Genomic DNA, 20,815 nt, shown 5'->3' on the forward strand with positions numbered 1-20,815 from the left:
AAACCTTCAAAATTGGAGGAGTCGTGTGTAGGTTACAAAGCTGGATTGGGGAGGAGATTGAGAAGAAATAGAAGCAGAGAAGCTGAGAAGTAAACTACCCTCCCTTTGCCACTACAGGCTTCCAGCCTGAAATAATGCTGGGTGGGCTGTAGAAAGGGAAGATATTAATGCTAAACCTGAATTTAGTATTAAATATTGAACTGAGAATTCCTTTGTACCATAACGATAGAAAACGACTACTATTACAACATTGACAAAAAACCATGAGCTCTGCCCAAATCTTTACCCAAAGCAAAGAAATTTGATATCTCACTGACCAATGTTTATTTAAGAGGATGGTGGGGGACAATAAAAACTGTATTATGACTAGATCACAAGGTATGTTTATTACCAATAAACTGGTTTTCTAAAGATTTTTAAATAAACAATTGTAAATTAGCCATGGGCAAAGCAAATTTAATAACTTTTTAAGAGTATTGCCTACCATGACAAAATAGGACTTACCTCAGGAATTCAATGATGGATCAAGGTAGGAAATTAATACATCACAGTTACAGGTTAAATTTTAAAAATGGTCATATAAAGAGACAATTAATAAAACCTATTTCTATTTCTGATATGTAAAAAAAGCAACTTAGGATAAATTGTCTGATTTATAATTAGTTGTTGAATATTAACTCCATAAATTTGTGATACTTGTGTTATCCAACTCATGACATAGTCCAAAAAAAAAGTGTGTGGTTGTGAGTGTATATATATGTATTTAATGTAAAAGAATGAGTCATACCTACATTAAACTAAAATCATCTTTCACAATGGGGCACAAAAAGCATTCTTATTACAAGGAAAAGCTAAGAGATATTGCACATTGTTATCCCTATTGTTTTTCATTTTCTGTAAGTTGAAATCAATGCAGTAAAACAGGAAACAGAAATAAGAATACAACTAATCAAGTGAAGATTAAAACATCTTCTATCTATCGAGAGCATTTTCTCACATCCCATGGTGACTTGGACCTGTGCAGCAGGCTCAGTTCCTTGTCATATTCAGTGGAGCTCAAGCCAGTGAGCTGAAGCTAGTGTTAGGCCAAATTTCAAGCTCAAGGGGCTGTAAGAATCATTGAAAAAATAGTTCATGATTTAAAATGACCTTTTATCACTATGAGAACATGATCACTCTCCAGCATCTGTGTGAGCAGTCATCGACTACTTTTGTAGAGTCACCAGCGTAATGGATTAATGATTCCCCAAAAGAAGACTGAGATGACGTACAAACCTATGTAATGGACAGCTCATCCACAGCTAGAGATCTTCATCTACCCTTGATAAGGCAAAAGCCCTCATTGATCCTGTACTTCAGTGGCTGGAAATGAATTGGAAAATGAACCCAGAGAAGGTAACTGGTGATTGACCTACTCAGAGTGGGCTACTGCTGCACAGATGGAGTGAAGGCCAATCCTAGTACGCAGTGGTGAGGAAAATTCAAACTTAAGGTCTCAGGGATACAGCCAGGCGAACTGGTATCTTAGGGCTAAAGCCAGTAGGAAAGTAATCTATTGGGTTGGACCTTCAGCAGCATCGCCTTAAAAGCAGGAGAGCAGCAACAATCCCAGTGCTCCATAAACCTTCATGGGGAGTTTAACCCACTAAAGTCCTCAGCTGCTCCATACCTCCTTCAGGTCCATGCCATGGTACATATTTACCAAAAGGATACAGTGGATCATTGGGGTCACATACATTGGCCCATCCCTGGCTTTCCATGTCCCCAACATGATCCAGTGAGCACAGCAATAAAAAGAAAGGGAAGGATAGAGGGTAGCCCACCAATGTGAGCACTCACACTTTGTTTTTTATCAAAAAACAAGATACATAGTATGCACATGCGTGTATATGTGTGTATTTTGTGTGTGTGTATATATATCATGTAGAATATTAGTACTTCAGTTCACATAGACTAGCACAGAATATATGTATATATGAATTTAATAAAATTATCAGTATTTTGAAATACTAATATAATTTTTGTCCAAAAATTCAAATTAATTCAAATCCAAATTCAGATTAATCTCTATAGCTATGTGTGTTTTTTAAATCTCAAGACAGAAATTTCTAGATTAGCCAATTTCAAAAGGAATCAGATGGCACAGTGTAGCTGCTAAGCATATGCAGAATGTGGTGGTCTGTTGTTGGAGATTTTCCTTCTGACAGCTTGTCCAAGTCCACATAGATCTGAAGAATTATTTTGAAAATATGAGGTTCTAAATAAAGATCTAAGGAGTATATTGAGACTACATTTGAATAAAAACAGCTACTTATTTATAAATTCATTTATTGGTTTAAGAGTCTGTTTGAGATGTATAATGGATGTAAATTTGACTAGAGAGATTTTTTTAGATAATTGTACAAAGTTTATTATTGAAAGTTTCCCATACATTATTATTTAACTTTTGTATACAAATTTACAGGCAGTGTATTAGCTAAAGATATAGTTTGATTCTCTTGGTTTTTCTTATTCTTACCTGTTTTATGGTGCTAAATACAACACTTTCAAACGGCTTTTGGAAATTTATTACAGTTCTTTCATTCATATTCTATAATTCTGTCTGCTAAGTTTGAAAGGTTTATGTCCCCTCAGAATGCATGTGTTAAAATCGTAACCCTCAAAGGTGGTGGTATTAGGAGGTGGAGGTGCTCAGGTTGGGAGGGTGGAGCCCTCATGAATGGGATTAGTGTTCTTATGAAAAAGACCTCACAGTGCTCCCTCACCCTTCAACATGTAGGGACACAGTGAGAAGGTGCCTAGTATGAACCAAGTAGTGGGCCCCCTCCAGGCACTGAATCTCCTAGCACCTTCATCCTGGACTTCCAGCCTCCAGAACTGTGAGAAATGTCAATCGTTTATAAGCCACCCAGTCTGTGGTATTTTGTTATAGCAGCCCAAAAAGACTATGACACTGTTCTAACAGAGTTAAAGCTCTTAGCTTTTAACAGAGACATACTAAATACACTACCTCTGGTAAGAAAATAAAGAATGTAAAAATAAAAATAGAATCCAAATAGGAACTTTTGTTTAAAAAGCCAAGAAAGCCTAGCTTAATTTTTACTGATATTTGCTTCTTTTTGTTCTCCTCCCGCTACATACACACACACACACAGGTTTTCTTTCCAGTTTTTTTTTGGAGGGAGCAGGGAATTGAAGGACATGATTCCTCATTTTATGCTCAGAAGATTTGTAGATAATCTTTTGTACAACTGATATGTACTCATCAGAACCCCCAGAACTTTACAACCACATCTCTCATTTCCAGCAAAAGCACAAAATGCTGAAAACATACCCCCAAAACTTCAACCTAGATCTGTTTTACAGTAATACCATGACTTGATGAATATGTGCCACTTTTTTTCTCATAGTTAAAAAAAGTCTGATTTTGCTAAAATTCCAACTCTCATTCTATATACCCTTGTTTTGAGACAGCCACTCAACATTTTTCTATTTAAGGGAATGCTAAACAATTCCCTTTACTCATCTTGAAGCACTAAAAGTCACAGTGGTGTGGATTTCAATATATATTGTTATGATTTAACTTAAATCTTTCAGAGTCTTAGTTAAAAGGCCATGAACTCACAACATTTTGAGACAAATCTTTTCTCCAAGGTAACCACCTATGTCCCATTCAAAACTGTGTGCCACTCCTAGAAGGCCTCAAGGGCACTGGAGATAAAGAAAGATGCACACACACACACACACACACACACACAATTACTCTAAAACAAAACAAAAATCTAGGCAAGAGACAGAAGATTTTTAAGAGTACCATTTAGCAAGGGTGATATTCACAACAATTAACCACCAGCAGTAGCAGAGCATCATGGGAAGGTCTGGAGATTAGCAGGGTAACCGAGGAAGCCCAAGGCTTCCTCAGGATTCAAGACAGCAGCCTGATTTCCCGATTCAAGTGATTTCATTATGATACCTGATGAGAGATGATTCTCATCAGGAAGCCTCACATTTAGTCATTCCCATAAATATTGGCAGCACCATCTCATAAAGCTCCATGGAGGCTATACTCTATATTGGCATAACAGATGCTTTTTCCAACTCTGCAAACAGCTTTTGGAAAACTTTACTGAAAGCCTCTGCAGTGTCAGGGTAATATTAATTACAGGCCTTCATGGCTATGATATGGGAAATCCATCCGTAGGGAATCTGTGTTCTTAGATATGGCAACTCAATTATATAAAATCAATCCAAGGAGCATTTTTTCACTTGCTTGAGGACTATTTATAGCAACAGTAATGCCCCAAATCTTGTATTTATTAGATTTTTTTTCCTGCGAAGCTCAAAGTGTTTCATGAATGACTTCTAATTAATCTGAGGATATGGCCTCACTTTCTATAATCATGTCAAGTGAGAAATTCAATACCCATGCACCATGCAACTGCAAAATTGGTCCTTAAGAGGCAGACAGACCTGAGGCCATACAGCACCGTCCCATCAGGGTGAAGGCGGATCATGCGGTTTTTCACTGTCACTCCATGCACAAATGACTTTTTGTCATTTAAGAAATATGTGTCAGGCACCCATAGCTGGTCAGCCACTCGATTGTCAAGTGTAAGGTTGAGAGGGATCCCAGAATAGGCGAGCCTTTTATCTCTCCAATATTGTTGAAAATACATGGTTAAGGTGTAATCCTGAGGGGAAAAAAGAAGAGAAAAAAATTAGTTTGTGCTCATCCACAGGCATATTTCCTCTACCATTGGCCAAATTCAAGTTGGAATCTAGGAAACAGATGACATTTTCAGGGAGGGTGGGAAGTAGTGGTTGCTTTCTTTTAAGTGTAAATACCAGGTTTAATAGGTGTATGTAAGGTATATAAATCCTGGTTTATTTAGGTAAGAACCAGACTAGACAAATTGGCATCTAAGATGTAACCACATAGAAATAAAGGCAAAAAAAAAAAAAAATCTCATTGAAAAATCAGGCTGCTGGCATGGAACCTAAGTTCTCCCCTAGATCCTCCACCACCCTCCAAGCAGACATGTACCTTAACCACCCACAACAGACAAGCTGTCTCTGCAAACTCTCCCTCTGCAACATAAGCCACCTTCCTCTCCTGCTGCCCTCCATGAGGCTGTAAATACAAAGCTTCCATAAACATCCATTGGAGACGCAACGTCCTATGGAGGACGTTTCCCTAAGGAGGTCTCTATGCTTTGTCTGTCACATTTTCTTTCTCTTACAAATGGCCATGGCCATTTCTACACTAACGGGCCATATCATGACCTTGAGATGACATATTCATCTGGGGAAAATGGGAGCCTGAAGCTAAAGCCAGATGTGAGAGCAGGGAGATGGACCACAGCGCAGCCTCCATAGTCTTGTCAACAAAATAAGTAAATATCTAGGCAGATGATCCTACACCTCTGATTTTGTTTTTGTTTGTAAAGTAGTTAGTGCAATAACAAAGTGGAAAAAAACAACACATCAGAGGCTAAGCATGGAAATTCTAATTTTTAATTTTTATTCTTTTTGCCAATCACTATCCAAGTCTAGAACAATCAAGTCTGAAAATTTGGTAATACGCATGCGGCATTCTGAACCCCACTACAGAAAGGATCCAAACTGAAAATCCAAAGATGAGTAGATAAACTCTCCAATCAGGGAAGGAAAATTCACTGCTCTTACACACTGGGGCTTCTGAGTCCACAAACTTGCAGATCCTGTCTGCAAACACCCTCGCTTTGTGGGCAATAGATGCAGGATGGCAAAGCAGTTGAAGAACCCATCCTAGACACAGGTCTTCTGACAACCCGACCAGTGTTTGTTCTGCTGCCTCACAGAGCAGTTCTTGGTGCTCGCTAATCCAGCAATGCCTGTTTATTACTGCTCTCAAGAGTGGTGAAGTGAAGAGGCCTCTGCAATGACAAAGGGCACATCTGGATGCTTGGTGGGGTCAGAGGCAAGGAGGTGACAAAACCAATACATATTACACAACTGTAAACAATATAAGTTTTAAGCTGTAAAGCCCATAAAAAATCAGAAGAGTGGGGAAGCAAGAAAATTCAAATGGGCTAGGGAGTCTTAGAGAAGATTTATCTGCAACTTGAAGGAAAGGTAGCGTTTGAGTGGAAGAGAAGAAACACAGGGATTTTTTTGCAGGTGCTTCCGTGGGCAGAGCTCTGTGCCTACCATTACTTGTGTAACCCATCCCGTACCACCACCCATTAAAGATTCTCAAGTGGCAAGTTGCAAGTGGCCTTGAAGAGAGGCCTTGGTTAGCTAGATATCAGGTAGAGGGCATGAAACATCACAGAGGGATCCTGGTTTTACTGTGTTGATGGGAAACCCTGAGGAGTGCAGTTTTGCTGGAACTTGGGATGCAAGTGGGCAAAGCTAGAGTGGCGGGCAAGACTAGACCCCGTGCAGTGACCAGAGGTGGAAAAACTTGAATGCCAGCTCCACAGCCAATGAAAGCCGCTTAAGGTTTCCAAGTATTGAGTGATATAACCAGATGTATTGACTATGTCTTCTATCTCGTTTTCTCATGCTTTAACCTCTGGGCCCTGGCTGACCCTGGAGGAACTGTTCTCTCTCCCTCCAGGGGTAGCCAATTCCTAGGGATAGCAAAGAACTCTGTCAAGTTCTAGACAGAGCTTTGCAAGTGGAAACCAACCAATCCAGAGCCCACCTCCCCAATACCCTTCTTTGCTGGGCTCTCACACTGCAGCCCAGTACCTCACCCCATGTCCAGGCACCGAGCAGCTAGGGACAGTCTAGGCTCCAGGGCCAACTCTAATAATTCAAAACAACTTATCCTGCCTCGCCCATCCCTTCCCATGGAAACCACATTAAAGATTCCTGCCCACAGTTTCTCCTTTCTCTCCCTGTGACCCTGGTGGTTCTGCGCTTGCACCCCACCACGTGGCATGGTGTGCTCCCTCCTCTTGCAGTCTGTGAGTAACAAACTATCTTTTCAATGGCACCTGTCTCCTGATCTGTTGGCCCTGCTGTACTTAAATAATCATAAAACCTAGACTGAAAACACAAGGCTATGTGTGACAGAGATCAGTTTTGCAATGGTGAGTTCAATGGGTAAGAGGGACGATGAATGGAGAGCGCTTGTTGGTGGGTGATAAGGCAGAACAGGAGGAAAGGGGGTGGTGGTTAGGGAAGTCCTGAAAAGTTCACAGATATTAGGTTTGATGTAGAACCTCAGGATGTGAATGGACCCAGAATGTGCATAATCAACACCCTAGTTATCATTAACTTTGGTTAATGTAGGGGATGCATTTTAACTGAAATATGCAAAGTTCTGGTGGCATTAAAGATGGAAATAAATTGGTGGTAGCAGCCAAGGATTTTCAATTTAAATATCACCCTCCAAATTACATTCTTATTGAAATAGAAGAGTTTCATTTGTTTCTTTCTTTGATTTCTAAGCCTGCATCCCACGCCTGAGTCGTGAAGTCTAGCACTCGTCTCCCATCTCCCTTCCAACTGGCGCTCACATGGGGTGCCATGAGAATGGGGGAAATGTGTTAGTTTGTCCTGGGAACCCAGCTGTCACTCACAGTCTGAAAGCTCGGATAGGGTCTCATTGTGGGTTATGCTACTCTTCACATCATCAGCAGCACCTCTCCATTTTGGTCTTGGGTGTTTGCTGAGGTGACTTAGTGGATTGGGGTGGGGAGAGGGCTTAGGTAACAGAGGGAGAAAGAAAAGTACAATTTAAATCCAAACCTGTTGCAGTAGCTGTGCCTTCTATAGCACCAGTTATGATATGAGTGGGACACTAGTCAATATCCACTTCTTTCCCCTGCAGAGACCAGCACACAAAGGAAGGGGATGGTGGGCAGGTCCAAGCCTCCCTCTGCTCTCTTGTGCAGTTGGGGCCCAGCTAATGGAAGATTCTACTGCTCAGGGAGCCATGGTGCTACTCTTGAGATATGCAGTGGTGAGCACTGCACACAATAACAGCAGCAGCAGTAAGCATGTTCTGATCCCTCGGCATGTGCCATGCCTCATGCTAGTATCATCTCATTTAAATATAAATCAGGGATGTTTAGTATCCTCATTATTATCCCCAATACATGAAGAAAAACTTAGAGAGCTCAAGCAATTTGCCCCTGCCCCTACCCTACATTCCCCATTAAGCCCAAGTAACTGTGAGAAGTGAGATTTGAAGCTGAAGCTGCCTCCCTCCAGGGTGCAGCTTCAACCTCAAGCTCTGAGGGACAGGGAGCTAAAGGTTCTGAATAACACGAAGAAATGAGCTTGGTGGGTGATGATTTGCAAAGCTACTTTGGAGAGCAGAGAATCAGGTTATGTAAGGTAAGGTAACTTTTGAGGAAGAGTAATAAGAACTCTGGCACAACCAAAGGCCCCCATCCTTGCAGACATTTAGCCTAGCTACTATGTAGACCAGCCCCATTCTGCACCTAAACCAGAAGCTGAAGGTTCTCATGGCACCCAGGGCTGTCGAGATGCGTGCTAACACAATGGATCTGAGTCAGTATTCATGCACACACACCCAATGTGTCAATTAATTAATTTATAGGAGGGATATTTTATAAATCCCCTTAGTACTGCAAATCTCAACCCTCACTCAAAGCACAGTCTTCCACAATCAAGTGATTGATCAAATTATCACCAGAGGGAGCTTTCTGAAGAATTTGGGGCAGTGTTAGGAGGGGAGCTTATCTCCCTCAACCTGTGGGTCCCACCAACAACAGGAGATTCTGTTCTCCTGGACACAGGGGCTGTCACTGCAGCCCCACTGGCAGCTGTTTCCATAAGCCCTGGTGTCTAGGCTGGTATCCTCTCCTCCTCCTGCCGACTCACTCTGTCTAGATGTGCTGATTGTGCCCATCTGATTAGGCCCACCCTCCAGGGCCAGGTTCCCACTCCTCCCAGACTCTTGTGAAAGTTTGTTTTCTTCAGGGGGTCCTAGAAAAGTTGCTGGTTTTCACATTTGGAGTGATGTGGCCTGGGCCAAAGACCACAGCCATGAAGAGATGCAATTTGTCTGGGATAGAGAGTCTGCTGGAGTTGGAATTTTGAACCTGTTTTCAGAAAAAGGAGAGCCTTTGAGGCTGTAAAAGCTCCAGGAATTCACAGAGATCTTGGTTGCAGTGGGCTAGCAGTGGACGGTGGGGGACCCTGGAACCCTCTTGGAACATGAGATGTAGATGGAGAGTTAAGCTTTTGGTCTTTAATCTTAAGGCTCCTGGTGGACTCAGGTGATGTCTAGGTGGAAACTTGTCAGCATGAAAAAGAGCAGGGAGATAAGACATGGCTGAGGTGGGTAGAGCATCTCAAAGAATAGCAAGCAGGCCTCTGGCTGCTGGAGTTCCTGCTGGTGGCTAAGGGGCTGGGTAGGTGGCAGTAGATGCCAAAATGACACAAACAGCAGATATTCTTCACAGAAACAGCCCAGCCATCCAATAATGTGGTTGGTGAGCTCTGCTCTTTGGCCAGCCCCAAGATTGTACATGGGAAGAAGAGGCAGAGAAAAGGGTGACTCCACAGGGCTGTCAGGACCCTTCCTTGCCTTCTTCCTGGGGTGGTCACCCCCAAACCTGGTGCAGCTGAGGGAAGGAAAGAGGACATCGCAGAATTCCTGAAATGGCATTTCTCAAACAAAGTATTTTCAGGGGCTCTGAGGATCATGGGGATTAGAACCTGATAATAGTAGTGAGTCGTTTGATGGCGATGGCGAGTAATGGCATCTCCACTCACTGGGGCTTTGCTGAGCTCACCGGGACCCTGACTTTCATCTTTTCTTTCTAGGGGTGTAATCCCCCCGGGTACAGGGAGCAATATCTTCTGATACACTGGGCACACAACTCCTTAAGACACCAAGAGCCTCCACCAGGATAAGAGGAAGTCGTGACTGTCGCCTCCTTTCCCACCTCCACCCTTTGCAGGGGAGACTAAAGCTCCTGGAGAGACATTTGGGAGGAGCAGGGCATGGTGCCGGGTGCAGAAGTAGGGAGGAGCTGACTGCAGGGAGAAGCAGACATCCTGCAGCAGTGGGGAGTAGTGAGCAGCCAGGCATCACAGAGAGGTGGGACTCAGGGAGAATATGGGGAGAAGCATGAGTCCAGGAGAAGCAGAGTTCTGGGGAGGAACGGGATACTAGGGGTTGGTGGGCGTGGAGGAATAGGGAGGAGCTGGGCTTAGTGAGGAACTCAGAGAGGAAGGAGGTGCCAGAAGAAGTGGGGTGTGGGAGAAGCAGGAGTCTGGGAGGAGTAGGAACCTGGCCCTGGAGGGTGGGCCTAATCAGATGGGCACACACTAGGCAGAGGCAGGCTCTCTCCTGGCACTGATTCCTGGTTGTGGCACGACCAGCTCTATCAGCACATCTAGACAGAGTGTGTCGGCAGGAGGAGGAGAGGATACCAGCCTAGACACCAGGGCTTATGGAAACAGCTGCCAGTGGGGCTGCAGTGACAGCCCCTGTGTCCAGGAGAACAGAATCTCCTGTTGTTGGTGGGACCCACAGGTTGAGGGAGATAAGCTCCCCTCCTAACACTGCCCCAAATTCTTCAGAAAGCTCCCTCTGGTGATAATTTGATCAATCACTTGATTGTGGAAGACTGTGCTTTGAGTGAGGGTTGAGATTTGCAGTACTAAGGGGATTTATAAAATATCCCTCCTATAAATTAATTAATTGACACATTGGGTGTGTGTGCATGAATACTGACTCAGATCCATTGTGTTAGCACGCATCTCGACAGCCCTGGGTGCCATGAGAACCTTCAGCTTCTGGTTTAGGTGCAGATCCAACCCTGAATGGGGCTGGAACCAGATACTTCGGAGACCCTAAGTAAAGGCATTGATTTCCTGGCCCTTAGCCCTCTCAGCTGCCAGCACCTGCTACCACCTCAGCTGCTCCATTCACTCAAGAGTACACCTCTGAATCCTCAACTGGAAGCCAATGGTGAGCAATTATCCTTGGGCTCCTGGGTTACTCCAGCCACGTGTCCAGTGGTGGAGACTTATCTCCAGTCACAAATGGCCTGAGGTGTGTGTGTGGACCCAGACCCAGGACACCTGCTGAGAATCTCGCAGCCTCTGCCCTACCAGGTTCATCTGTAACTGAGATAGTTGTCCAAACAAGGAAAACCTCCAGCATCTCTGGTTTATGCCACAGCAGATTCCAGTGGACACTGCAGCCCTGGGTTATGGAATTCAGTGGAGCGAGAATAGGTCATGAGGAGGAAAACCCAAATGTATCCTTATCCAGAATTCTCCAGTTCACTGAGAACTAGAACTCTCTGGGGTATGATATATAAATGTGAGTTATTTAATTACAGTTGTTTTGAACTATGGTAGCTTACCCAAATCACTAGATTTTTAATTGTCTTGAATCTCTCTTGTTTTCTCTTTCTCTGTCTCATAAAAGGTTTATGAGGAACTTAGGATCAGCATGAATAAATACTAAAGTAAGAATTGTATTCAAAGCAAAGCATTCCTCTTAAAAAGTAGACCAGTGGTTAAGTCCATGTGTTCTGCTTCCATAGCCCAGGATTTGTTGGTTTGGATCCCAGGCATGGACCTATACACTGCTTATTAAGCCATGCTGTGGTGGCATCCCACATATAAAATAGAGGAAGATTGGCACAGGATGTTAGCTCAGGGACAATCTTCCTTATAAAAAAAAAAAAACATTACAAACAAAACCATTTAATTAAAAGACTATTTATTCCTCTGGGTTTCTTTCAGGGATCATAAAGCCCTCTGATAATCTAATGAAGTCATGGGCCCTGTCCACCCTCTCTCTCTGCTTGTGTGTATGTGTATATCAGATCAATCATCATGAAACACTAAAGTCCACTGAGATGAATATTCCTACATGCTTCACATTGCCTTCACAAAGTGAGGGCAAATACTATTGGTTGGTGGTCCACAAGCTTGTAAGTCATTTGTTTAGAATTTGCATATTTTTATTTCATTGGAAAAAATAAGACACTAGGGTTGTTAGGTTTTACAACAGATTACAAAACTCCATTTCATGCAAAGGTCAGAAGCCAGAGCTCCTGAGTAACTAAGACACCAGCCCAGTCCAGGGTCCAGTGGTTTGCAGCCAGTGGGCTGAGGCAGTAGTGGGTAGGCAGGAAAAGGTGATGGTGGGCAGGCTTTCTGGGGGGTTAGGAAAGGGGTGCTAACACTCATATCTCTGGGAGAAGCCCCAACTGGGGGATCCAGGGAGCAAGCATTCTTGAACAGGAGCCATTCACCAGCCAAGCATTTATACATAGGTGACTACCCTTTCAAAATCTCCTGACAATATACCAACAGTGGTAAAAATAGCAAAGTAACAAAATACAACCTTAGCCCAACTTTAGGTGTATAATTCAAGCAGCTCAAATAAATTGCATTAAGAGATAAACAACAAAGTTTCTTCCTGCTTGTGGAAATCTCTGGCATTTATCACATTAAAATTACAAGAACACATACGTGCAAGTGGAAATACTGCTCATTATTCTTCAATTCAGTAACTAACTGTATTTCCTCAGCATAAGACATGAACAAACAATCTACTAACCCTGAGAAAGACATGCAATCTCCGAACTAAATTTCAATATTTAACCGCAGCTGTGAAAGCCACAGGACACCTGCATTTGCATCTGGTTCATCAAGTTTATGATACAAAACCTCACAGGTAAGTTGTTCTCAGGTCAAAGAAGAAGGAAAATATTTCTAAAGCTTACTTAAGTCCCAGGTGGTGGAGGCTTCTTTTGCAGGCATTTCTGCAACTAAAATTCGGCTGGGGGAATGTTGGCACTTCTAATCCATTCCTTTTAATGGACTAAAAATGAGTATCCAACATTGCATCCATCTTTCCTCCCAAAACAAACTTTGATGATATCTAGGTTTCCATTTGTTGAATCTACATGGTGATCTTTCATAACAAAGCATGACCCACCTCTCACTTGTCCCCTCTCTTCCTCCCTCTCTCTTGCTTCATGCATTCATTGAGTATCTACCATAGGCCAAGAACCATGCTGGATGTTGGGGACACAGAGATAAGGAACACATCATTTGTTTAAGGAGCTCACAATCTTGGGCGTAAACATAAAGGGGAACAACAACAAAAATTAAAGTGAATAAGAGAAGGAGCTTTGGAATCAAACATGCCCAAGTCTCAGATCTGCCTCCTGTTGGCTGGACAAAGGTTGGTGAGCCATTTCATGGTCCTAGGCCCACTGAACTTATCTGGGAAGACTGCCTGCCACACATTCTGAAGTCCTTAGCATGGTGGAGGGCACAAAGAAGGAGTCAAGAAGTGTACAATAATGAAAAAGAAGTGTATATTTAAGGTATATCTACTAAGTCTGAGGCTGGCAGGAGAGGAAGCTGGTGTGTGAATAGGGAGGAAGGTTGCTGAGATGTTCTGGTCTGCTTATTGCTGTTATATCTGCCGAAAGTCTTGAGGTCTGTATTGTGATTCATCCACCTAAATGCTAAATGTATTCAGAAGATGAACTAGTCACTTCTGTATGAAATCTGAAACAGCTGATGAAAACAGTTAGTTCCCCAATGCTCTAAAGCCATCTGAAAAACTGGCATAAGATATATGTTATTTTGAAAATATGCTTTTCTTTTCATGTATGAAAAGATACCAAAGATATTTTTCTGGAAGATCTCACCAAGATGGTGGCATAAGCAGACTCTGAACTCATCTCCTCCCACGAACACAATCGGGTTACAACTATTTTCGGAAAAATTACCCTGGATAGAAAACTGAAAACTGGATAAAAAGAACCCCCAGAACAAGGGACAGCCCTGACTAAGGCAGAAGAGGCAGAAATTCCTTCTGGAGAGAAAAAAAGCCTCGTTCAGGAGCAGCAGAGTTTCTCAGCGGGCCAGGTGGGAGCCACCCTCAGGTATGCAGCCTCCCTGGAGGAGTGAGGTCCTGAGCTGGAGCCCAATACTGCTATAAGCATCCTTCATACTCAGCACAACTGAGACAATGGTCTTACTGTCTGGCTTCACTGGCTATTAACTGCAGTGGGGAATACTCCCAGAAAAGCTATTGGACAAAAGCCGAAAAGACCCGGGTCTTAAAGGGACCACATACAAACTCACCGAACTCAGCAACCTAAAATCATCAGAGAGAAGGCTGACAGACCTTTGGGTTAAAGAGACTCACATGGTGGGCTCTGGGTGCATCTTGGTGAGAGGAGCGACCTCTCCGGAAACTGAGACATTGCTGGTGGCCATTGTGACCTAGTCCAGGCATGCAGACACAGACCCTGGTAGACATCATTGAAATTCTTCCCTGGGACTGTTAGCCCAGGGCTCTGCTGCACCCATGAGAGCACAGATTAAATCCAGTTCAGCCAGAGCAGGCAACCTGCCCTAGGGACTGGCCCCACCTAACAGCAAGCCCGCAGGCTACTTGTCAGCCTGCACTGACTGGGTACCTTGATCTTCTATAGGCAGGCAAGTGTGTCTGCCTCTGTGGGGCAAAACCTGTGTAAGGACCAAGTGAACTGTGGGGGGCATTGGTGGAGAGGTGGGTGGTTCTGCAGTGGGGCATCGGGGTATGCTCCAGGGGGTTGGGAAGCATGCACAGAGCAGGATTTTGTCTTGACAGTGTGTGTAGTATGGTGGAGGGTGAGGCCTATTAGTGGCAGAAGACCTGTGCTTCACAAATAAGCATAGAAAGGATTGGCCCCAACATCCAAAACATGAAAAGATTGAGTGCTCATGTACCTAGGGCCATCTCCACTCAGCTGCACTCCTAAGAGAACTCACAACAGCCTTGTAGGCCTGACGCCTATTGCAACTGTAAGCCCCTGAGCCTAGCAACCAGCTACTCTGGTTACGTACCCAATTAAGAGGAAAACAGCAACAAGAGTGTGCTGTTAGACCTTGTAGCCAATGGTGCTGATGCTTCCAGAACTGGATTTACAAACAGCTGGCTAGGGAAGGAAAGACTAGACTCCCCGGGTATCTGCATTAAGAGCGACCCTGACACAGCAGAAGGACACAAGTAGCTCACACAGGGGTCCCTCCTGGATCATTTGGACTGGGGACAAGAGGGAAGCACCCTGCTGGGCCTCAAAAGGCATCTCTCACATAAGACCACTTCTCCAAGATCACGAGATGTAGCCAATTCACTTAATACATAGATATAAGCACACAGACAGAGGCATAATGAGGAGACAAAAGATACATTCCAAGCAAGGGAACAGGACAAAACCCCAGAAAAAAGGACTAAATGAAACAGAAATAAGTGACCTACACAACAAAGAGTTCAAACAAAAACTCATAAGGATGCTCACAGATATTGGGAGAACACTGGGTGAACACAGTGAGCTCATCAACAAAGAACTGGAAAATATAAAAAACAACCAATCAGAAATGAAGAATACAATACTGGAAATGAAAAATTCACTAGAGGGACTCAATAGCAGAGTAGATGATACATAAGAATGGATGAGAAAGCTGGAAGAAAGACTAGAGGAAATCAACGAACCTGAACAGAAAAAAGAAAAATGAATTAGACAGAATGAGAACAGTCTAAGGGAACTCTGGGACAATATCAAGTGCACTAACATTCGTATCATAGGTGTCCCGGAAGGAGAAGAGAGAGATAAAGGGGCAGAAAATTTATTTGAAGAAATAATAGTTAAAAATTTTCCTAACCTAAGGAAGGAAACAGACATCCAAGTACAGGAAGCACAGAGAGCTCCAAACAAGATAAGCTCAAAGAGGCCCAAACCAAGACAGATTATAATTAAAATGTCCACAATTAAAGATAAAGAGAGAATCCTAAAAACTGCAAGAGAAAGGCAACAAGTGACATACAAAGGAAAGCCCATAAGGCTATCAGTGGACTTCTCAGCTGAAACCCTACAGATGAGAAGAGAATGGCATGACATATTTAAAGTGCTAAATGGAAAAAAACCTTCAGTGGAGAATACTCTATCCATCAAGGTTATCATTCAGAATGGAAGGAGAGATAAAGAGCTTCCCAGACAAACAAAAATTAAAGGAGTTTATCACCAATAAACCAGTTGTACAAGAAAGGCTGAAGGGACTTGTTTAAGTGGGAAAGGAATGACCACAAATAGGGATAAAAAAATTATTTAAAAAAATAATCCACCCCCAAAAAAACCAGGCAATAAAATCACTGGTAAAGGTAAAAATATAGTAAAGGTAGCAGATCAACCACCTGTGAAGATAGTATGAAGGTTAAAAGACAAAAATACTAAAATAACCTATTTCAATGATAAGAGGATAATGGATAGACACACACAAAATAAGAGATTAGATATGATTTCAAAAACATAAAATGTGGGAGGAAGGGAGTGAAAAATTAGAGCATTTAGAAAGAGGTCAAGCTAAAGAGTCTATCAACTCAATATAAACTGTTACATACATAGAATATTATATAGGATCCTCATGGTAACCAAAAATCAGAAACCTATAATGAGTAAACAAATAAGTACGACAAAAGAAATCAAACGTAATACTAAAGAAAGCCATCAAACTACAAGGGAGGAAAGTAAGAGAAAAAGAAAGGAACAGGGAGGAACTACTAAAACACCCCCCCAAAAAGGTAACAAAATGGCAATAAATACATATTTATCAATAGCTACCTTAAATGTCAATAGACTAAATGCTCCAATCAAAAGGCATAGGGTGGCCAATTGGATAAAAAAACAAGACCCATGTTTATGCTGCATACAAGAGACACACTTCAGACTAAAGAAACTCACGAACTGAAAGTGAAAGGATAGAAAAAAATATTGCAAGCAAATGGCAAAGAAAAGGAAATAGGGGTAGCAATACTTATATCAGACAAAAGAGACTTTAAAACAAAAACTGTAACAGGAGACAAAGATGGGCACTACATATTGGTAAAGGGAAAAATCCAACAACAAGATATAACACTTGTAAATCTCTATGCACCCCACATAAGAACACCTAAATATATAAAGTAATTATTAATAGACATAAAAGGAGAAATAGACAGTAACACAATAGTAGTAGGGGACTTTAACACTCCACTTACATCAATAGATAGATCATCCAAACAGAAGATCAATAAGGAAACACTGGCCATAAACAACACATTTGACCAGATGGACTTAGTAGACATACATAGAACATTCCATCCAAAAACCACAGAACACAGATTCTTTTCAAATACTCATGGAACATTCTCCAGGATTGATCACATATTAGGCCACAAAACAAGTCTCAATAAATTTCAGAAGATCTAAATAATACCCTGCATCTTTTGTGACCACAACAGTATGCAGCTAGAAATCAATGACACGAAGAAAACCAGAAAAGCCACAAAAATGTGGAGATTAAACAAAATGCTACTGAACAACAATTGGGCCAATGAAGGAATCAAAGGAGAAATCAAAACATTCCTGGAGACAAATGAAAATACGACATGCCAAAATCTATGGGATACACCAAAAGCGGGTCTAGGAGGGAAGTTTATAGAAATTCAGGCCTACCTCAACAAACAAGAAAAATTTCCAAACAGACAATCTAACAGTGGATCTAAAGGTATTGGAAAAAGAAGAACACACAAAGCCCAAAATCAGCAGCAGGAGGGAAATAATAAAACTCAGAGCAGAAATAAATGAAATAGAGGCTAAAAATACAATAGAAAACATTAATGAAAGCAAGAGCTGATACTTGGAAAAGATAAACAAAATTGACAAACTCTTAGCTAGACTCACCAAGAGAAAAAGAAGGAAGGCTCAAATAAATAAAACCAGAAATGAAAGAGAAGAAATTACAACAAACACCTCAGAAATACAAAAGATAATAAGAGAATACTATGAAAAGCTATATGCCAACAAATTGGATAATCTAGAAGAAACGGATAAATTCTTAGAAACATACAACCTTCCAAAACTGGACCAAGAAGAAGTAGAGAATTTGAATAGACCAGTCACCAGTAAGGAGATAGAAACAACAATCAGCAACCTCCCAAAAAATAAAAGTCCAGGACCACATGGCTTCCCTGGTGAATTCTACCATACATTCAAAGAAGACTTAATACCTATCCTTCTCAAACTCTTCCAAAAAACTGAAGAGGAGGGGAGGCATCCTAACTCATTCTACGAAGCCAACGTTATCTTGATACCAAAACTCGACAAGGACAACACAAAAAAAGAAAATTACAGGCCAATATCACTGATGAACATCTGTGCAGAAATTATCCAACAAACACTAGCAAATCAATACTAGCAAATACTAGCAAATTAAAAAGATCATACATCATAATCAGGTGGGTTTCATTACATGGATGCAGGGATGGTTCAACATCTGCAAATCTATCAACGTCATACACCACATTAACAAAATGAAGAATAAAAATCACAAGATTATTTCAGTAGATGCAGTGAAAGCATTTAACAAGATGCATCATCCATTTATGATAAAAACTCTAAATAAAATGGATATAGAAGGAAGACACCTCTAAATAATAAGGGCCATATATGACAAACACACAGCAAATATGATTGTCAACAGAGAAAAATTGAAAGCTATCCCTCTAGGAACAAAAACCAGACAAGGATGCCCACTGTCACCACTCTTATTTAACATACTATTGGAAGTCCTAGCCAGAGCAATCAGGCAAGAAAAAGAAATAAATGGGACCCATATTGGAAAAGAAGAAGTGAAATTGTCACTCTTCACAGATGACATGATTTTATATCTAGAAAACCCTAAAGAATCCACTAAAAAACTTTTAGAAACAATAAGGGAATACAGTCAAAGTTGCAGGATACAAAATCAACATACAAAAATCGGTTGTGTTTCTCTACACTAACAACGTAGTAGCAGACAGACAAATTAAAAATACAATCCCATTTACAATTGCAACACAAAGAATAAAATACCTAGGAATAAACTTAACCAAAAAAGTAAAAGACCTGTACACCTAAAACTATAAAACATTGTTGAAAGAAATTGAAGAAGACACAAAGAAATGGAAAGATATTCTATGCTCTTGGATTGGAAGAATTAACATAAAATGTCCATACTTCCTAAAGCAATCTGTAGATTCAATGCAATCTCTATCAAAGTTCCAACAACATTTTTCACAGAAATAGAACAAAGAATCCTAAAATTTATATGGAACATCAAAAGACCCAGAATAGCCAAAGGATTTCTGAGAAACAAGAATAAAACTGGAGGTATCACACTCCCTGATTTAAAAATATACTACAAAGACATAGTAACGAAAACAGCATGGGACTGGCACAAAAACAGACACACAGATCAATGGAACAGAATTGAGATCCCAGAAATAAACCCGCACATTTAAGGACAGCTCATATTCGACAAAGGAGCCAAGAGCATACAATGGAGAAAAAAGAGTCTCTTCAATAAATGGTGTTGGGAAAACTGGACAGGCACATGTGAAAGAATGAAAGTAGAGCATTATCTTACACCATGAACAAAAATCAACTCAAAATGGATTAAAGTCTTGAATGTAAGACCTGAAACCATGAAACTTCTAGAAGAAAACATAGGCAGTACGCTCTTTGACATCAGTCTTAGCAGCATATTTTCAACTGCCATGTCTCTCCAGGCAAGGGAAATAAAAGAAAAAACGGGGGCCAGCTCCGTGGCCGAGTGGTTAAGTTCGCGCACTCTGCTGCGGCAGCCCAGGGTTCGGATCCCAGGCGCGGACATGGCACCACTTGTCAGGCCACGTTGAGGCAGCGTCCCACATCCCACAACTAGAAGGACATGCAATTAAGATATACAATTGTGTACAGGGGGAGTTTTGGGAGATAAAGCAGAAAAAAAAAAAAAAGATTGGCAACAGTTGTTACCCCAGGTGCCAATCTTTAAAAAAAAAATGAACAAATGGGACTACATCAGACTAAAAAGCCTCTGCACAGCAAAGGAAGCCATCAACAAAATGAAAGGACAATCTAACAACTGGGAGAAGATATTTGCAAACCAGGTATCAGATAAGGGGTTAACATCCAAAATATACAAATAACTTATACATCTCAACAACAGAAAAACCAACAATCCAATTAAAAAATGGGCAAAAGATCTGGACAGATATTTCTCCAAAGAAGATATAGGGATGGCCAAAAGGCATATGAAATGATGCTCATATCGTTAGCTATCAGGGAAACGCAAATCAAAACTACAATGAGATATCACCTCACTCAGGTCAGAATGGTTATACTTAACAGGACAGGAAACAGCAACTGTTGGAGAGGATGTGGAGAGAAGGGAACCCTCGTACACTGCTGGTCGGAGTGTAAACTGGTGTAGCCACTATGGAAAGCAGTATGCAGTATCCTCAGAAAATTAAGAATAAATCTACCATATGATCCAGCTATCCCACTGCTGGGTATTTATCCAAAGAACTTGAAAACACAAATGGATAAAGATACATGCACCTCTATGTTCATTGCAGCATTATTCACAATAGCCAAGACTTGGAAGCAACCTACATGCCCATCAAGGGATGAATGGCTAAAGAAGATGTGGTATATATACACAATGGAATACTACTCAGCCATAAGAAATGATGAAATCCTGCCATTTGTGACAACATGGATGGACCTTGAGGGTATTATGCTAAGTGAAATAAGTCAGAGGGACATATTCAAATACCGTATGATCTCACTCATAAGTAGAAGATAAAAACAACGACAAACAAACACATAGCAATGGAGATTAGATGGTGGTTCCCATAGGGAAAGGGGGAGAGGGGAGGGTAAAAGGGGTCATTAGGTTCACATGTGAGGTGATGGACTATAATTAGTTTTTGGGTGGTGAATATAATGTAATCTACACA

At 41.5% G+C, this 20,815-nt stretch overlaps 1 protein-coding gene across 2 annotated transcripts in view; it reads right to left on the reverse strand.

The window, feature by feature from the left end:
* GABRB3 (gamma-aminobutyric acid type A receptor subunit beta3) overlaps window positions 1–20,815 on the reverse strand; it is a 221,778-nt gene that overhangs the window by 57,404 nt on the left and 143,559 nt on the right. For both annotated transcript variants that reach the window (XM_014851376.3, XM_014851375.3), the window contains exon 4: window positions 4,471–4,691. In XM_014851376.3, the coding sequence (XP_014706862.1) occupies window positions 4,471–4,691 (221 nt within the window). The remainder of the gene's footprint in view (window positions 1–4,470; window positions 4,692–20,815) is intronic.

Source organism: Equus asinus, chromosome 2 (genome assembly GCF_041296235.1).
Source record: "Equus asinus isolate D_3611 breed Donkey chromosome 2, EquAss-T2T_v2, whole genome shotgun sequence".
In the NCBI taxonomy this organism is placed as follows: Eukaryota; Metazoa; Chordata; class Mammalia; order Perissodactyla; family Equidae; genus Equus; species Equus asinus.